Raw genomic sequence first — 19,437 nt, forward strand, 5'->3', positions numbered from 1 at the left:
TTCAAGTTCGCGAAAAGCAATGTGCTCCCGGACCCCACCGTCTACTTAGCTCCACGTCGCATGCTTTGAAGTTCTGGCCAGCAACATCACATGAAGCGGAAGCGTAGTGTAGGTCAGCAAAGCAGTGCGGTGAAACGTAACGTGGGCGAGTGCACTGCAGTAGCGTAGCGCTGTACTCCGCCATACTCCGCCGTACTCGGCTGTACTCGGCCTCTGAACCAAGCGGCTAATGCACCTCACCGTCGACATTCCCTATCCGCCGCCAGTGATCTTGATGAGACTGGATCTTGTGGGAATCTCGGTCACTCTAGGCTCGGCCTGACGTGCAGTAGATGCTCGACGGCGGCGTAGCACCAACATGTCTGAATGACGTGGCACCGTCTCTGACCGCAGGGCAATCATGAGCAGAATGATAACGGTGAATATGAAGAGACTCTCTCGTGTCATGTTGGGTTCCATCTCTCCTCCAACCTCATTCTCTTTTCACTGCTCACTCTAGCTGGCATGGCCTTCCTTCAGCGTCTACTGTCACTGTCCCGGGCAGCCTCGCCGGTATCCCTCGTCTTGACCGGAGTGGTACTCTGGGTTGCCTATGGTCTTGGACTGGCCATGTACCGGTTGTTCCTCAGCCCTATTGCACATTTCCCTGGCCCCAGACTGGCCGCTGTGACCTTTTGGTAAGCCCGTATCTCGCAACCTCGGGGAATTTCTCTCTCCGGCGAAGCCGGCCAAGTGGTTCAGACCAAAGGGCCAGAGAGCACCGGATGCATCGACAGTGGCGAAGAGTAACTCTGCCACCTCATCTGACTATTCTTCAGGTATGAATTCTACTACGATGTCATCCTCGGCGGCCAATATACCTTCCGGATCATGGAGCTTCACAAGCAGTACGGTCCAGTGGTGCGCATCAACCCGTACGAACTGCATTTCTACCCTCCGCAGTTCTATGAAGAGATCTACGCCGGTCCGACCCGCCGCCGCGATCGCTGGGAGTACTACACAAAAGGCTTTGGGATGCCGGGGGCGGGGGCCAGCACCAATCCACATGACTTGCACAAGGCACGACGGGCGGCATTGAGTCCATATTTCAGCATGCAGAGTGTGCGCAGGCTGCAATCGGTCATTGAAGAGAAGGCCGATTTGTTGATGACGAGGTTCAAACAGCTTGGACAGTCGGAGCAGGGTCACAGAACGCCCGTGAATTTGGAAATCGCCTTTGCCGCGTATGCATACGGTACTTCTTCCCAAGCCACTGCCAGCTCCTCGACTGATGTTGGTAGATGTCGTGGTGGAATACTCGTTTGCCAGAAGCGACCATCATCTCGAGGCCGAGGATTTTGAGCCGTGGATGCACCATGCGGCCATTGGGACGAGTTCTCTCGGACAGATTGCCAAAAACATGTACTGGTTCTTCTGGCTCATTCTGCATATTCCAGACTGGCTGGCGAGGAGACTCGACCCAAATGGTGAGCTTCGTCTACGTGGTGAGACGCCGCTATTGACTCAATGCCAGCAAGTCGATACCTACAATTCAAACGAGTAAGTCAAGCTCTCCGGTGTCAATACCCTACCAGCTGTCAGCAAGCTGTGGGCCGTAGATCATCAACTTTGCTCGCCTCGTATGCCGTCGGTCTTGGAGTCGGCTGAAGACAATGGCCATCCGGGTTGTACATCTGCCAACTCATGAAGAGCATCCGAGCATTCGCGGCAACCAAGCTGTCATGTCCAGGGTCCCATGGCTAGACTGCAACCTCAACAACCACTCATTCATGGGTCCGAAGAGCACGGCCGCGGGCAACCACGAGATGATTTGATGAACCAGAGGACAAGATATGACAAGACCTCGGCACACAGGTCACCCGCCTTCGCCACTTCTCACCATCCTGGCACCCTACTTGAACCATTCCTGAAATCGAATTTCGACTTCCTGAAGCAGGCTCTTCGAGGACATTTCACCCACCGACAACGGGTTGGGCCGTGTGTTGAAGCCTCTGGCTATTTCCGTCTCCCAAAGCACCAACCTTTGGCCCCGGTTCATATTGGCAGTGTCATCGACCGGTCTTCTGAGACCGAGACCAAGACCGAGACCCTCCCTTTCCCACGTCATAACAGTCTCGCTCTGCTCCACAATGCTAACCCTCCATACTAGGACATCAACATGCAAATCGAAAACATCCGGTCCGGTCTCGATACTTCACACAAGACGGCCTCACACCCGACCATCTTCCACGAAATACTGCACAGCTCGCTACCCGAGACCGAGAAGCGCACATCACGCCTCGCCGACGAGGGTGCCACGGTGGTCAGCGCAGGGACAGTGACCACGGCATGGACACTGCCCGTCACGGTATTTTATCTACTTTCCAGTCCCGATATTCTGCGCAAATTGAAAGACGAACTCTACGAGGCCATCCCCGACCCGACCAAGTCTACGCCGCTGCCTGAGCTCGAACGACTGCCTTATCTCACGGGTGTGATTCAGGAAGGCCTGCGGCTGAGCTACGGTATCTGCACGCGGTTGGAGCGCATCGCCCCGGATGAGACGCTGGTATTTAGCGACGGCGAAACGCAATGGAAGATCCCCCCCGGCACCCCGATGTCCATGACCTCCATGTTGATCCATCAGAACCCGGAGATCTTTCCGAACCCGTTCGAATACCGACCCGAACGGTGGATTGAAACCCCTCGATTGGACAAGTATCTCATCGCCTTCTCTAAGGGCAAGATGCAGTGTCTAGGGATCAACCTGGCTTACGCCGAATTGTATCTCATGCTGGCGAAGCTGTTCCGCATATATGGCAGCAAGGAAGTCCGGTTTGACGGCGACATTGGCCGGTTGCAGTTGTTCGAGACGACATTGAAAGACGTCCAAGTCGCTGAGGACCGATTCATCCCGTTACCACACCGAGACAGCAAAGGCGTACGGATCGTGGTGGAAGCTTTCTAGGGATCCAGGAGAGCAGCGTCATGGGCTCATACCGTATGTCTTGCACGGTAGCCGCTCCGACTTCTTCCCAAGACGGATTGCCGGCCTCGCCAACCGCTCCAGTCTCGCTCGTGAGTCTCCTCTCGGACCCTGGAATCGACTTCTCTCAGAGGATTGTGCAACAGCTAGACTCAGGGCCGACGAATATGGTATGCTGATGCCAGTTGCTCGAAGGGCCGGGTACCCAGATGGACAGTTGTCCAACGAACTGTGAGGACGGATCAGAACAAGAGCGGCCGTTGTCTGCACAGGAAGACATACCCGATATATACTGCAGGATATTATATCTCCCTCTTCTTTTCAGTTCTCCTCCTGACTGGACACCGCTTTTTCAGTTTATTTCCACCGCTGAATACTACCAGCATAGGAGCAACACCCATCCATCTCTTTCGTTGGCGTCACAGTCGGTATTTTGTGATCAAAGGGGCCTGAGGTTGGTCTCCACGCTGTTCGAGTCTCGAGATCCTGTCAGCCTTTGCCTGCGGTATTCATGTTCAGTCTGGGCCCTCCGGATCTGACTTACCTCACTCAAGGCTCTCGCCACCGTTCCACATCTCTATGCAGTGAGAGGATATCTGAGCGCCGACGAATGCTCCCCCGATACGGCAGTATCCTAGGAGATGCGTGATATCTGAGCGTGAGGACAGCGGCAATAGCACTCAGCCGACACTGTTGTCCCTTAGCATTGCCATTGCACAAATGTGAGAGCCCCTTAGCCCTCTGCTCTCGCATACCGGTTGCATCCGCTTTCGTCCAATCCCATCCAACTCCATCTACTCGCTCCACATACCCCCGACCTCCTTAGCCTTATCCTTGCATCTTATTCTGTTCCTACCATCGACTAGGCCGGCAGAGATTACTTTGCCACTTCACTTCTTCCACAGTCTTACCTCTTTGCACTTTTGTTATCTCGATTCTTTTCACCGCAGGTTGATTCGACTGGCGGTTGTTTTCACATGCCTTTCCAATGATCAACGGGTTCTTCTTTGGGCGATCCCACCTATGGGTTTCCATCATTCCCTCCTCCTCACCGATCCTGGCGAGCTCAGTTGAGATTAGCGGCAGGAAAGAGAATGAGGAAAGACACTAGTGCGCCGGGGGCGGGCTGTGCTGACACTTGATCCCGGTCTCTGATGTCCTGTGTGCTTGTCACATTGAGCTAGCGAGCCTCACTGCAATCTGCAAACAGCAAGACGCCTTACCTTTCAGCACCACCTGATTCCCACCGACCCCAATCTGAGCTCCATGCAGTGCACCCCGGTCAGGAGCTGAACAGTCGAAAACATGCTACGGAGGACGGAGGATGGAGACAGTGCGTGACTGAACAAAAAGTGACTTGACTTACAGGGGACACTGGGTCGCTCGCACTCACCCTGGCCTACTCTGTAACTGTTCTGGCCTTCACCGACTCCGACCTGCCTACTCCGCCACTCCTATCACTCCAATGCTCCCGTCTTTGCGACTATGTCCACCCTTTCCGTCCCACCACCATCACCATTACCGAAGCATGTGCGGGATCTCACCTCTGGTCTGGTGTCTGGTACGTCTCACCGACTCTTTCAGCTGTGGCCCGCTGGGATCTGAATCCAGCTTGACCCACCAAGGTGAGTTTCACTTCTGGTCCGTGCTGGACTAGGATCCACGTCTCGCCGTGGTTGTTCTCTCCCCTCCAGGGGGTCGGTGCCTGGCGCAATCCGGATTGATGCCATTGCCATTCCCCATCTGAGATGCCGTTGCGTTTGCCTTTCCCCGCTCGTGGATATCGATGCTTTGCTTTTCCCTAGCACGGCCTCGCTGTTCGGGCCGGCCTGGGGAGGGAGGAGCTCTGTTTCCCTCCACGTTGCACCTGCAGTGCTAGTCCTGTTCCTTTGTCTGGCACCATGTGGAAAACCCACCAACTCGTGCTGGCTCTGGCTCGCGCGCTCTGCTGTGAAGTTTAAACCCAAGGCAGTGCCAAATTCTTCGGATAGGACCCTGCAGATCCGGGACGTGCTAGCAACCAGCTAGCACCTGGTGGCCTGTTTGCCTGTTCTCTGCCTACCTGCACTCCTGCCTCCTCACACCACTAGCTGCATGTTCTCGCTAGTTTCACGCCTCATTCGCGTCCCAAGATTGTACGGAGTACATACCGCGACACAGCGTAAGATCCAGAGATACTGTGGGGACATCACGCCTACCTCGCTTAACATGAGCATCAGACATCAGACATCAGACATCAGCGTTCACTCCAGTCCAATCAGTCGCCGCACTTGACTTTTGAGCTCCACCGGTCGCCTCACGGTCGCCAACCTCCCACGCTTGCCCCCTGTTGGGATGGGTTTTCTCTCCTATCGCCTCACTTGGCCATCCCTCAGCCTCCAACCTATGCCTATCCAGCTCCAGTTTCGCATCGAGGAGATCGATCTTTTCCTTCGCCTAATTACAGAAGCTATGGCTGCCTGCTTCCACCATCCAATGGACCAACCGTGTTTCCGTCGATCCGCGCTTCCCTCTCCCCCCCTCCCCAGCGATCGAACCTGAACCTGGTTCAATCGGTCCAGTGGGATGGCGGCGCCACTTCCCCGCCTTGCCTTGCTGAAGTGGGTAACCAAACCATCCAATGTGATACTGCTACCCCAGCATCCTCGATCTATGACCCCGGCACCGCTCCAGCCGAATTCAGCTCCTCCTCTAGTGTAGTCCGTAGGACGATATTGACTTCCACCTATTCTGGGATCTTTGTTTGTGTCATCCACACACATCGGTTTGTGACATTTCCGAGCCCTCCCTCCAAGTGTTTGTACAATTGAATTCAGTGCTTAGCTCGGCGAACGAAGGGGATGGTAACAGCGGGTCACAGCCAGGCTGAAAATGCTCGCCCGCAGAATTTCGGATGGGATGACACTCGATGGCTCATTCCCCTTGGACGCCACCCCAGCCTGTTGGAGAGGTGTTGGAGCGCGCCCTCGCGACTATTGCCTGCCCCGCGTGAGGGCCTTAGGCTCCTGAGGCTAAGGCGTCAACGCGGTGCCGGGGGGTGGATAGTGGATAGGTTGGTGGTTGGTGACCGATCGTCGCAGGTTGGTGGTCGGGGGTTTGGCCAACGCAGGCACTACGGAAGACAGAGGACAGCGGACAGAGGAGACAGAGGACGGAGGAGGCCTGCATGAATTCCTGAGTGTCAAGTGTCGGCACTGAGACGTGCCATAGATTAGAATGCATGATGTCTGTCCTCGCATCCTTGCTCTTGCTCTTGCTCTTGCTCTTGCTCGCACATCCTGGTACATTCCTGAATGGCCACCACCCCGGTCGCCGACTCTGCTACTTCGTATTCCTCTCCCACGTCTTGAGACGGCCGGTCGGAAGTGGTCTCATCACGTCCAAGCGAGGTGCAGTGGCGTGGCAGAAGGCGAGCTGGATAGACAGATTGGATTAGCTGCTAGCATGGCTGTTGGCTGTTCTGGGTCGATGGAAATGGGATCTCGGCGGCCCTGTCCTGCGATGCCCTGCGATGCCCTGCCTCAGCCTGAGAGATCAAACATATATCAAGGCCGCTCGATCCTCCCAGATTTGCTCTTGATCCTTCGTCCCTTTCCAACTCCCACTCCCACTCCCAATTCCAACTTCCTGTCTTACTTTGTTCGAAAAAATTGCCCATCCAAATCTGAGTCTTCCAAGCTTTTGTTTGCCAAGGGCCTTAGGCTTAACTTAGGCCTCGCCTCACTTCTCTGTCCGCCCACAAGTTTGCCTGATCTCGGTCTCCACTGGAGCCTAAGCCTTCGGCCTAGGCTTAGGGACCAGGTCTCCAGCCGCCTGGCGGCTTCCTGAGGCTTAGGGGCCTCCTTGCCTGCACCACCCCTCCTCAACATCTCCATCTCCACCACCACTTCCAGAGGACATCACATCTCATCTCTCTCACCTACAGTACCACCCTGCTCCACGTTGGTCCTCCCTGCTCTTCTTCTTACTCTTCCTCCTACTCGTCCTCTCACTGTGCTGCACACACTCTACCACACCACATCTGTGATCTCTTGCAGACCAGTCGGTTGGATTCCCTCCTCGGCTCAGCTTGGGACAGACGCCCAGGCCAGCTGTGTAACCTCACTTCCTGCCAATCCCAGTCCTCTCCTCTTGATGAGTCCTTCGTCAAACGGGCCACGCTTTGAATACAAACTGAGCGATCCCATCAGGTACCCGATTAAGTACAAACCATACGCCTGGCCAGATCGAAATCTCAAGCCGGTCAACGCGTCCACTCTCGCTCCCAAGCCTGACAATTATCCCAGCCGAGAGTCGGAAGTCTACAGACCGCCGCCCCCAACGGAGCCCAAGTCTCGCCCGGAGCCAAATTCGTGCCCGGACGGCAAAGCCCCCATCGCCCCCATAGCCCCCAACGCCCCCATCGTCCCGCGGCGGACCCATCCCCCACCAAACAAGCGCCGGAAACGGAACGGCTATCGCCCGGCTCAGTTTCTCCCTATCCGACCGGCACCCCCACCGGCACCGGCACCAGCACCAGCACCAACATCAGCACCCGCACCAGCACCGGCACCGGCACCAACACCAGTACTACGGGGCTCTGAAGCGAACCCTATAGTGATTGTTACCAGTCCCACTCCGCCTCCCTGCAGGCGCTCGTACCCCCTCAACTTCGAGCCAGAGCAAACCTTTCGGCCTCCGCCAGGACTTGTGCCGCCATCTTGGCTTCGGCAGGAGTTAGTTGAACGCCGACGAAAACGGCCCCGTCTCGATTCTCATCGAGGTGTTCTTCCATCCCGATTCTCCAGATTCGCTCTAAGCCGTCATCAACGACGACCCAGGGCCGGCAATTCAGTCTCGCTGGCTCGTCCGACTTGTCATCCACGTCGTCCCCCTCCACGCCCATCCCCGCAGCCACCACAGCCTGCTCCTCCTTCACAGCCCGACCCAGACACGTTAGACCCGGTAGACACTTTTGAGCGGGCCTGTGATCCGGACGCCTACCCTCTCGACTTTCCCGTCGAGTGGTTCAGCCAACTGGACTTGGACGAGGGCGAAGCTGAAGCAGGTCAGGACACATTCCCGTTGGCGGAGCAGTCGATGTTCCCACTACCATTCACGTCTCAGCCGTGTTTTGGTCAACAATCCTTTGGTCCTCAAGCCTTTGATCCGCAATCCTTTGATCCGCAATCCTTTGATCCGCAATCCTTTGGTCCTCAAATCTTTGGTCCGCAATTCTGTGGTCAGCCGTCTGGTCAGCCATCCTTTGACCAACAGTACTTCGGCCAAGAATACTTTGGTCACCCGTACTTTGGCCAGCAATATCTTGATCAGTCAACCTTTGACTTCCAATTTGGCCCACAGCAATATCCTTTCGCAGCTGAGCATCCAGGTCAGGCCCCCCCCTTTGTGTGGCACTTTCCCTTGCAATCCCACTCCCAGACCCCGTACCAGTATCTGTGCCCGCCCAATACCTTTCTCTACCACCCTCTGAACACGCAGCAGTGGTCTGGCCTACCCCAGATTCCGATTCCGATTCGACCCCAGTTCCAGATCCAGCCCCAGTATTTCCCGGGCCGGCAGTATCCAGACAGTAGTTGTCTCCACACGGGTCCGTATCCCTGCCATTCAAGACTGCCTACCTATCAGCAGGCTGTCCCCGGGCCTGTTCATCAGTATCAGGGAGTTCAACATCCTATCGCCATACCCTCCGGTTCTAGACATCAAGGACCCTGGCCGGTATCAACCACACGTTTCTATCCCGGTCAAGAAAGACCCCTCTCGCCACGATCAATTCCCCGTCGTCAGGGACCACCACGCTATACACCCCCAGGTCCCAAAAGAAAGGGATTTCCGCCTGCTAAATTAGCAGGTCCTCATTACAAGAACTTGACTCTGCGGCCAAAGCCAGAGTCGGGGCCAAGCCAGACAAATCCCACTCCGGCACAACCACAGCGGCAAACACCGCCACCGCCACCGCGGGCACCGCGGGCACCAACATCAACACTGGCGCCGTCAAATCCTACTGATTTCTTTCGCAACCGTCCGGCATCGACGTTGACGCATCTAGACGCCTTCTCCGCCGCCAACCTGGAACGGGCTCTCTGCCCGTCAGATCACAAAGCTTCGGCCAAAGCCAAAGCCAAAGCCAAAGACACCACAGAGACAGAGCCACAGCGAAGGACTCGGACAAGGAGAAAGACTCAGTCTCAGCCGCCGCGGTTATCGTCGCGGTCACGATCTCGATCGCGGTCACGGTCACGGTCGCTGTCGTCGTCGTCTACGGTATTCGACTTCCGGGACTGGGCAGATCCGCATTTGGAAACCATCAGCGGTCCGCCTCCGTCTGTGTCCCCCAGTTCCAGTGTCAGTCGTTTATACTACGACGTCCCGCCGCGACCAGTTCAAAACCAAAACCAAGCCAGGCTAACAGAGTTGGATCGGGAGTATTGGTTCGGAAGAAACCCGTGGGCACGGCCCGACCTAGAGCCACAACTACAAAGACAATCACATTCACCGTCCTCTCGTGGTCGTCAGCAATTGCAGTCTTCTCCCAGCCGTGATCCGTCGTCTTCCGAGCTCTTCACAAACCCGCCAAACCGAGCTGCTTCCCTCCCGCCCTCCGAAACGGCGTTGGACTCTGCTTCATCGAGCGAGTTCGAAACCGACGACTCCGAAGGCGAAGGCGGAACACACAGAAAAAGAACGTGTGGAACAGAAACGGCATCGGAATCGGGATCGGAGTCTGGTTCACATTCAGACGATACCTGGCCGCTGCCCCATCCTCCCCTTCCACCGGACTGGTCGCCGCCCGTCTCATCTCAGCCTCGGCCTCAGCATCAGCCTCGTCGGTCTCCCCCTCCACGCTTGACTTTGGTGACCCAACCCAGCGAGCTTGTTGGTGGTCAGATTGAAATCCGGATTTCTCCTCCTACCGAGGCTGCGTCTCCTCAAGTCCAGACTCAAGCTCCGGTGCTTGGACAAGGAGTTCCCGTCGCTGCAGAAGTTCAAGTGGCCGGTCACAATCAAGACCGTGATCACTCCTCTCACTCTCCATCACCATCACCATCACCATCTCACACTCACACTCACACTCACACTCACACTCACACTCACACCCAACCTCCTACCTACTCCGAGACCGATTCCACCGAAGCTGAAGCCCGAGCCCAAGCCCAAGCTAACGCTTACCTACAGAGGCTATATCAGGGCCAGTTCGATCTATCCGTCCTTCGGGCATTCTGGACATTATTGCAGCAGCCATACCCGCTCACCGGCACCAACCAGAACGGGGCTCTTCCTCCTCCTCTTCCTCCAAGAGCAGCCACCTTCCCGGAGCCACGAGCGCTCTTTACTTCCTCGCCCGCACCCTCACCCTCGAGAGTGAGAACGGGAACAGGTCATTTAGGTGCAGACACTATCGCACCCCCACCGGGTCTAGTTCCAAGCAGAGGCATACCTATTCTCCCGTCGACCCCCACACCTCTAGGACCACGAACATACCCATCAGCGAGGCATCCTCACCATATACCGACATCTCGGTTGCGCCATTCCATTGCTCGATCTGCTACGCCGACACCATCCCCGTCGGAGTCGCCGTCTACTGGAACAGCACCGGCACCAGCAGCAGGGTCATCAAGTCGAGCACCGTGGGCACTGCACCAGCCGCAGCAACAGGAACAGCAACAGCAGCGACAGCCACGAGAGTACAACTACGCTGCTCTGCCACCACATTGCCCAGACTGGACCTCTTCTAACTGGCCACCGCTACCGTGAGCAAGCACAAGACTTGACCACCATCACCGTTCGAGCCATTGTCATCGTCATCACCGCTTCATTCATCTTCATCCATATCAAAGATCACATCCCATCATCAATCCATCCATTTAAGGATCACATCACCTCACCACTCCATCCATTTAAAGGATCACATCACCACCTATCTATTCAAAAGTATCACACCCATCATCTTCATCATGATGGCGACCCTCGCAGTGGAGCACACCTCCTATGTGCAGCTCTACGAGTCTCTCAACGAGGGCACGCAAGCGTGGGCGCGCAAAGAGTGGTATTATCCTAGGCTGGGAGCTCGCAGCACGCCGGACCCCGAGCTCGAAGCCAAAGTGGCCCAGTTCACCCCGGACCAGGTGGTCTGGATGCACAACTGGGTGCTGGACCACCTGCTGACGACCCCGTGGTTGCGAGCCGAGTGGCGACATAACCTGACCGATTACTGCCAGCTACTGGCGATCGATTCGGGTGACGAACCGCCCTACCCCGATTACGAGATGCGGTACAGCGAGCGGAAGTGCTTTCTTCATCCGGCCGCGCTGTTACGGTGCGGGCCGGAACTGCGCAACGACCACCGCTTTTTGGAGGCCGTGTTTGAGGGCGTCTTCATCGACCGCATGGTCATCGTGCTGTGGCGTATGTGCGCGGCCAACGGCTTGACCCACCATTTCCTGCGCCCACACTCCCTCCAGCTCTGCTTCCCGTACACCCTCACCGCCCCCAACACCGACACCAACGATACCTTGACCTCGGCGTTCCAGGGCCTGCAACTGAACGGACAAGGACACAATCAAGTCAATGTCAACGGCCAGACCCGTACCCAGACCCAGACCCAGTTTCAGATGACCGACGATGACTTCCAAGAATTGTTGGGGCGGACCATGTGGTACTACCGAACGATGCTGGAGGAGCACACGAGCCAATGGCCCCCGGCGAAAATGGAGAACGACCTGCGCGAGCGGTATCTGCACGTATACATGGCACTGCACGTGGGCCACGGCGTCGACGTGCAGCACAACGACCTCGGCTGGACCATGTTCTCCGGTCCGAACCTCTACGAAGAAAACGGCGACCTGCCCCCGGCCAACCCCATGGCGGTGCCGAATGTGCTGCACACGCACGGCGTCCTGCTCGACTGGGTCCACCGGCCCGACGATGAGGTCGGCGGCTGTGCTATTGTCGCACGACCTGATGGCCAAATCATGCCGTTTGATGTCGACGGTCTCTTAGATATAGATCATGTCCCACAGGGTAGCTTTTTCTTCAGCACCGGCTGCCCGTGGTACACTCCTTGGCCTAGGCATGACTTCCGTCGTGCCCAGTTCTGGCCTGCCAAGGGATCACGTTATCGATTCGCCGCCGCAGGGTTTGGGGAGTGGTAATGTGGTGACGCGGTGACGCGGTGGTGACGGTGCAATGACAATTGAGATTGAGGCCGGCTTTCCTGGCCTGGCGTTGGCGTTGGCGGTTGTGTTGTGTTGGGTTCAATTGTGTCAAGTTGTATTCTGTTGGGTGGTGTTTTGTTGTGTTATGTTTTCTGATTCTGATTCTGATTCTGATTTCTCTCATTATCCTTTCTGTCGTTACCGATGTTGTTGTTGTTGTTGTTTTTGAATCTGATTCCACTCCTTATCCTCTCCTATGTATTGTGCTCTTTTGTCGTTGTCGTTGTTGGTATTGATTCTCTATCGCGCACTGCTTTCTATTTTTGGTGTGGCTTTATCTGTGACTTGGAACTCGTTGAGTTGGATTCATTGACTTCCTCTCGTCGTCGTCGTCGTCGTCGTCGGGGGAACCCAAAAAAAGTTGGTCAAGTGGGTCAAGTTGGTCGGTTATCTACAGCTATTTATGTCATGTTATGTTCGTTAGAAAATGAAATGCTCTTGAGCACCACTGCAGTCTTCCCATGGATGGATTTCTTCATTCATTCACTTGCTACGAGCACCACTGTATTCCTACCACTGTATTCCTATCACCTGCCTCTTCTCTCTCTCTCTTGTCAGTCGCATTTTTCAAGTTAGAATATTTTCTACCCTTGATACAAGTCAAGTCACAAGTCACAAGTCACGCTGCATCCTGCGAGCCAGCAGGTCTACAGTAGAGTACATACCGTACACTTGCTGCAGTGGAGGAATGCTCTGCTCTGCTCGGCTCTGCTCGGCTCTGCTCCATATTCTCTATCAAAGGGTCGCAGGGGAAGCGCAGGCTATATGTAGTGTATAGTGTGCCTACCCCAGCCTTCTAGTTAAAGCACAAGACTGGGAATGCCTAAGTTAATGCCTGGATTTGACAACTTGTGACTTGACTTGAGGCTCGACTTGGTCTTTTGGCCTTCCAGATGGTCAAATTATCCAAGGTCGAAAGGTCTTGTTCCCTACGTAGGTTAGGTTAGGTAGGTAGGTAGGTAGGTAGGTACATACATGTACATGTAAATGTACAGTAAGTATCAAAGTGGCTAAGGGCTCGTAGAGAGCCTAAGGAGCCGTAGGCTGAGGATTAGGATTGATTATATATATCCAGGCATGCCTATTCGGTGCCTGTAGGTCTTCTAGTTAAAATAACAAGGCTGGGAATGCCTAAGTTAGTGCCTACTGTAATTGACGACTACTGCCACTCTATCATTTATTCATTCATTGATTTTATTTATTTATTTCATTGATCCATTTCACTCATTTATTTCATTCATACTACTTATTGCTTGTTCTTTCTTTCTCCCTCTCTTGAGCCTCTCTTCTCTCCGAGCATGGCCTTTTCCACCGAACATGCCTTTTCTACCGAACATGCCGTTTCCACCGAGCAGTCCTTTTCCCCGAGCAGTCTAGCCCCTAAAGAACCAGTGATTGGTGTTTGTGGAAGCCGGTTCGTGCTTGAAGAGAAGAGATCCCCGTACTACATGTAGTACACCATAATGAGACAGCTTCCATGTACCTAGGTAGATAGGTAGATAGGTAGGTAGGTAATAGTAGTTCCTGTAGGAGTGTCAAACTTAGGCACTAACTTAGGCATTCCCCGCCTTGTCGTTTAACCAGGAGGCGGGTATAGGCATGCCTGCAGTACTCCGTATATAACCTTTGACAGAGACGAACTTCCACGTACCTACGTAGGCGCCTAGTGGGTAGGTAATAGTAGTTCCCGTGGGAGCTGGTTCAGTTTCCTGGATCTTGGAACCTGGATCCTGCATACTCCAGAACCCGGATAGTCCTGATCCTCCGAGTACTGGTGTCTCGCTGGTCCCTGCCTTGTACCCTGACCCTGTCAAAGGTTGAAATATTCCATGTTCGCTATCAAAGGGGTATTGGGGGAACCCAGGCTATATATTGTACGGAGTATAGTATGCCTAAACCAGCCTTCTGGCCAAAGAATAAGGATGGGAATACGCTCAACTTTGATAGTACCCTGACCCTGCCACAGGCTGATCCTCTCTTGCCTTGCACCTACCTTGGACTCCAAAATCTGCTCCGCTCTCTACCTCGTCTCAGATAGCCCAGGCTGTCTTTCAGCCCCTCCGGGTGCCAAATCCAACCTTGCCAATCATGAAAAAGGGCTTAGGCCTATCCCACAATCGGTATGTTGTGGGTTGGCGGGCAACAATGGCTTCGTACGCCCATGGCCCCCAGAGCCGGAGCTGACGACTCCCCGCCTTGCCTGGCGTTGATGTTGCCTATATGCTGGGAGCATGGACCCAACAGATAGGGAGTCATAGGTCCAACAGGTGGGGAGTCATAGGCCATCGTAATTAACGGCATTTTGATCAATTCGCGTGGCTTTACGCCATAGTTCTGCTATCAGCAGTGCGTCGACAGACTAACACCCTTCCCGTGTGCCGACAAGTCCAGGGCACTTCGGGAATGCGTGTAGCACCGTCAGATCGGACCAACGTGCAAGGTGGTTGTGAAGTGCGTGATAGTGCGTCCCGTTGCTCGTTCAGCCAGAGTAACCGGTCGTGTAGGTCCAAGAGAAGGCGTACGAGCGGCATCAGAAGTCTTTCTCGATCCCCGACCATATCACGCAAAGGCCTGCTGAGTGCTGAACCTATTTGTCCGTCACAAGGCCTGCTGTCAACACATGCAAGGGCTGTAGGCGACGTCTTTAACCGTATGGACGGGTACGACGCAGGGGGAAAATCACACTGTCGGACGACATCCACGTCAGACTCATTCACAGAATAACCGGGGGACTATCACACTGTAGGATGGCGACATCCACATCAGACTGATTCAAAACACTCTGGGATGTTCGCCATCATATCCATCGTATGAGAACACTGTGACTCGAGACCTGCAGCAATTGCCATCAACCTGCAAATATTGTTGGGCGGTTCTCCTGCTGCCTCTCGTATGCGCACCTGATCTGGATAATGTGTGGCATTGAAACGGACACTGTATAGCTGAACAGGGAGTATTCAGAAACACCACCCTCTTTGGACACCGTTAGCTGAACAGGGAGTATTGGGAAACACCACCCTCTTCAGACGGCTTCTGCCTAAGCTGCCAGGTCTGCGGGTGCAGACGACGACCGCAACTGGACACTACCCTGAAAGAAACCATGTTGATGCGGAGTCCTGCGGAATCAAACTTCATCATATCAGACTTGGATAAGTGGCACAGGGAGTATTCGGAATCACCACCCTCTTCGGACAGCTTCTGCCTAAGCGACAAGGTCTTTGGGTGTAGACAGCGGCCGCCGCTGGACACTACCCTAAAAGGGACTGTGTCGATGCGGAGTCCTTCGGAATCAAACTTCATCATATCGGACTTTCACAGTTGGCACACATCGTGCTTGAGTGCCGAGTAGACCGAGAGATTGAACAGGAGTACTCCGTGACAATAACAACTTGACTAGCTGTCGATATTTGCGGAGCCGCCCATCTACCAACCCCCAAGTCTAAGCGCAGTCAAGTGTTCCAACTCTGTCAAGCCGGGTGCCATGATCTGAAGTTTCCCAAAGGTTTCTGCAAACGCAGTGACTAGTAGGTCGCCTCTTTTCTGCAAACGCAGTCCCCAGTGGGCCGCATCTTTATAGGAGATTTATCCACTCTTAAAGCATCGATCAAATCTTGCTATGTTTGAAGGAAAATGGAGGAAATTAGGCATCTCTGGACGGTTCTGACCGCGCGTAATCGTAGGCAAGTCTGATGATGGCGACTTTCTTGTACAGATCTGTCATTTGAGGAGGTTCGCACGCTTCGAGATGCTGGCGAAAGTACGAATCGATTGCTCAGCACTTAGGACTCAGCCTCAGAGAGATGTCATAGATGGAACATCCTTCTCGCGACGTTTGGTGCCGATGATAGGATGAACGGGCAGGTAGATTGGTGCCGATGACAGGGTGAAGGAGCAGGTAGATTGGTGCTGATGATAGGTGAAGCGGAGGACCGACTACGCAGAGGATCACATGGCAGTGAGCCACGAACATAGTCTAGTCGCTAAGCAGCATAGAATGACATAAGTCCGAGGAGGAATGGAAGAGTAGTAATACTGTACGGAGTACGGAGTAAGTGCGGAGTAAATGGAATCGCAGTCTCGCAACAAACAACAAACAACAAACTTGAAGGGCACAAACTTGAAGGGCGGGGGGCAGGTCTGCCGATACATTGTATGACGTGGGAGCATGTGATAATCTATCGGGTATCAGGTAGCCTCATCACGTGGCAGTCGTTCAGGTAGCCTTATCACGGTGTTATATCTCACTTGGACAATATGACTAATTCAAATCTCTTCTCCGTTCCTGCCTCTGATATCGCCAACCCCAGCCCTACGGCTAAGCTGCAGTGCTCCGTGCTCCGTTCTCTGTACATCGACGACGTGGACCTTAGCTACCTTGCTACGTATATGTATGGGGTACGGAGTAGACCTTAGCTAGCTACCTTGCTATATGTATCCGTACGGGGTACGGAGTAGACCTTGCTATATACGGAGTACGGAGTAGACCTTAGCTAGCTACCTTGCTATAGAATGGGGTACTCCGTACATACTAACAGCCGCAGTCTCCATCAAGGCCGTGCGGCGTGGACTCTCTAGTGGTCCCATTCCAATTCTTCCCGCATCGGCTGCTGGCCGAGGCTGCCCCTCTCTTATCCGACTGCTGAAAGCAGGAGGGGTGGTCGACTTTGTCGTTACGGGCCGACGGGCCGACGGTGGGTTAAGAAGGCTCGGGCTACGGCTACGGCTCCACGACATCAAAGACGGCTCCAGCTCCGGCTCCACGACATCAAATAAGGGTCCACGGCCTTGATGGAGACTGCGACCTGTTATCAAACAACCGCGCCGTCGCCGAGGCTATCTCCTGACTAGGAGGTTTGGGGTGAAGCGTGTGGGACGGTGTATCTGATAAGTCAAGCCCTCCGCTGATCGACTGGGTCCTTGACAATGGGTTTGTTTCCGGGGTGGACTGGACTTCAGATACTCCGTACGAGAACGAGTACAAGAGCTATTCTGCATCCCTGACCTGTGCTCAGATACTCCGTACAAGAGCAAGAGTTATTCTGCGTACTGTGACCTATGCTCTAGGGCACCTTTCGAAACATGGAAGACTCTTACGCATATATGTCTGAATGTAAGGATCATGCGTTACAGCCACCTTGGCAACACGCTGGTGCCATCAGATGGTACTGTATCTCCTGCAGCCATCTAACGGTACTGTATCTCCTGGCGTCATCTAACGGTCCTGTATCTCTGGCCGCAACCCATGCATACTGTGGTATTGCTTGGATGTATGGACTTGACGTCTATATCTGCCATGTCGAAGGCTTGCAGGCAGATTTAGCGAATCCAATCAGTGAGTCAGTGGTGAGTGTGTGAGTGAACAATAGTCATTCCGGTGGCCTCCGCATTCAGGCCGTCTGCATTCACGCAGTGGCCTGACCCTTAGTTTGGCCGATCCTGACCCTGACCCTCCCCCCTCCAAGATAGAGCCCCATTGGGTGATGACGCGTTCCTGGCCAAAGGTGTCGCTGTCCTCACGCTCTGTTGCCTGTATCGCAAGTGTGCTACCGTCGCCACCGGAATATTCTGTCCAGGGTGGTTTGGAGGGAGAAGCACGGCAGAGACCGAGAATCTCACCGAGTCGGTGCTCGACAATGAATTGCGCCAGCTCGGCAAGAAAGGGTGCAAGGGGACTTCGGGTTGAATTTCAGGCCCGGACGAATATTCAAGTGGACAAGCTAAGGGGCCTTCGCCCAGGATGAAAAGCAAGGGAAAAGCGTGTGGTCAGGGTCAGGACGCCCGATAGGCTGCATCTTGCATTCGTCGATGCCCTTGGACGGATAGGAATGTACCACTGTGTGGTTTTCGACGAGACTCCGGTGACGATGGACGAGACAAATGCCGAAGTCAGCATGCTGCCCGTACCGAACGAAGAGTTCTCCTAGCGTACGAAGAAGTTCCGGGTCGATCTCAATGGTGCTTTGCTCCTCAATGGTCTTGATTTGGTTGAATTGACTGGGCGATAGTGGTCCCCCTATGTCCATGGTGGTGGCCATGGTGGTGGTGGTGATGGTGGTGTGATCTTTGTTGCTTTCCTTTCGATAAACACCTGACTTGAAGGAGAGCTTGATCGATGACGACTGCAAGTTCAAATTGCTTCCTCGGGACTTCTAACCCTCAACGTCGACGAGCTCTCAAGATTTTATATACCGTGGTGACCGTCAACGAACTCTCACGACTTTATATAATGTGGTGACCGTCGACGAACTCTCAAGGCTATATATACCGTGGCGACCGAGCCGTCCACCTTCACCTCCACCAACATGACATCTCGCAAAGCCTTCTTCGGGACTTCAACTACCAGGCAAATCAAGATTGAGCCCGACCTTAAGGAGGAGGAGGAGGAGGATCCAGGGAAACGACAGGCTGCTGAATTTAGGCCCGCCGTCGGTCGAAGCGTATCTCCCGAGATCCTGGACACGTTGAAGACGGGAATCAAGAATGCTGCTCGTTTACCTATCTATCTGGCTCACACCCATATTCAATATATGTACGAGATTGTAGAATTCAAGGGGTGGAGGGAAATCGTCCGCTCGCTTGCCGACACGTGGATTGAGGTGTGTGTCAGACGTGTACCCAGTAGGATGGAGCTTGCTGTGCAGGCGAACATGCTAACATGACTGCAAGAACCCTGCAAACCCTCAGCGTGCAGCTGCTGCAGTCAAGCGATCACCGAGCCACATAGACGCTTCGAACCTACTGTGCGGTTATTGTCTGTTCCGGCTGAACGAACGGCCGTACGAAGCCGGAAGATACTGGAAGCGCGTAAGAGAAGACGATGGGCTTCGGATACACAATGAACATGCAGAAACGGTTGTTTTCATTGCAGTGGAGGATCTGGATGTACATAACGGCTTTTTCATGCCTCTCAGGAAGGGTGAAGATGTGTGTGTCGATGGCGACGCAAACGTTTGGTTCCCGGCCACGGGCGGAGGAGGAGGTGTCTGTCTTGTCTTCAAGATCTGATTGTTGTCGCTCCTGCAATATTGTGGCCCTCCACGGGTTGCCCAGTTTGTATGGCAGCATGTCGGAGAATTGGTATCCAAGGAGTTGACCGATGAGTGCGACCCTACATCAGTCAGCCTCGCCATCTGAGTTGCAATAACCCGGGCGACAAGGGAGGGAACAGACTCGACGCTTTTTCCCGTCATTGCTTGTACGAGACTCGGCACGAATAGACGCAGCCTCGTCTCTCCATTGTTGCTTTCGGTCAATGGA

The 19,437-nt window shown here is 54.3% G+C and overlaps 3 protein-coding genes across 3 annotated transcripts; all 3 read left to right on the forward strand.

Annotated features, from left to right (window-relative positions):
- Nucleotides 1–504: 504 nt before the first annotated feature.
- A1O3_06107 (uncharacterized protein) lies at nucleotides 505–2,947 on the forward strand (the record flags this gene model as incomplete). Its single annotated transcript, XM_007736227.1, has 5 exons — nucleotides 505–677; nucleotides 819–1,234; nucleotides 1,281–1,466; nucleotides 1,514–1,539; nucleotides 2,150–2,947. 5 exons carry the CDS (start codon nucleotides 505–507, stop codon nucleotides 2,945–2,947), a joined length of 1,599 nt encoding a protein of 532 aa, XP_007734417.1.
- A 7,976-nt stretch (nucleotides 2,948–10,923) lies between these two features.
- A1O3_06108 (uncharacterized protein) lies at nucleotides 10,924–12,117 on the forward strand (the record flags this gene model as incomplete). The annotated part of the gene is made up of 1 exon (XM_007736228.1): nucleotides 10,924–12,117. One exon carries the CDS (start codon nucleotides 10,924–10,926, stop codon nucleotides 12,115–12,117), a length of 1,194 nt encoding a protein of 397 aa, XP_007734418.1.
- Nucleotides 12,118–18,482: 6,365 nt separating this feature from the next.
- On the forward strand, nucleotides 18,483–19,185 carry A1O3_06109 (uncharacterized protein; the record flags this gene model as incomplete). Its single annotated transcript, XM_007736229.1, has 2 exons — nucleotides 18,483–18,776; nucleotides 18,847–19,185. 2 exons carry the CDS (start codon nucleotides 18,483–18,485, stop codon nucleotides 19,183–19,185), a joined length of 633 nt encoding a protein of 210 aa, XP_007734419.1.
- Nucleotides 19,186–19,437: the final 252 nt, after the last annotated feature.

Source organism: Capronia epimyces (assembly GCF_000585565.1).
Source record: "Capronia epimyces CBS 606.96 chromosome Unknown aczIQ-supercont1.5, whole genome shotgun sequence".
Lineage (NCBI taxonomy): Eukaryota > Fungi > Ascomycota > Eurotiomycetes > Chaetothyriales > Herpotrichiellaceae > Capronia > Capronia epimyces.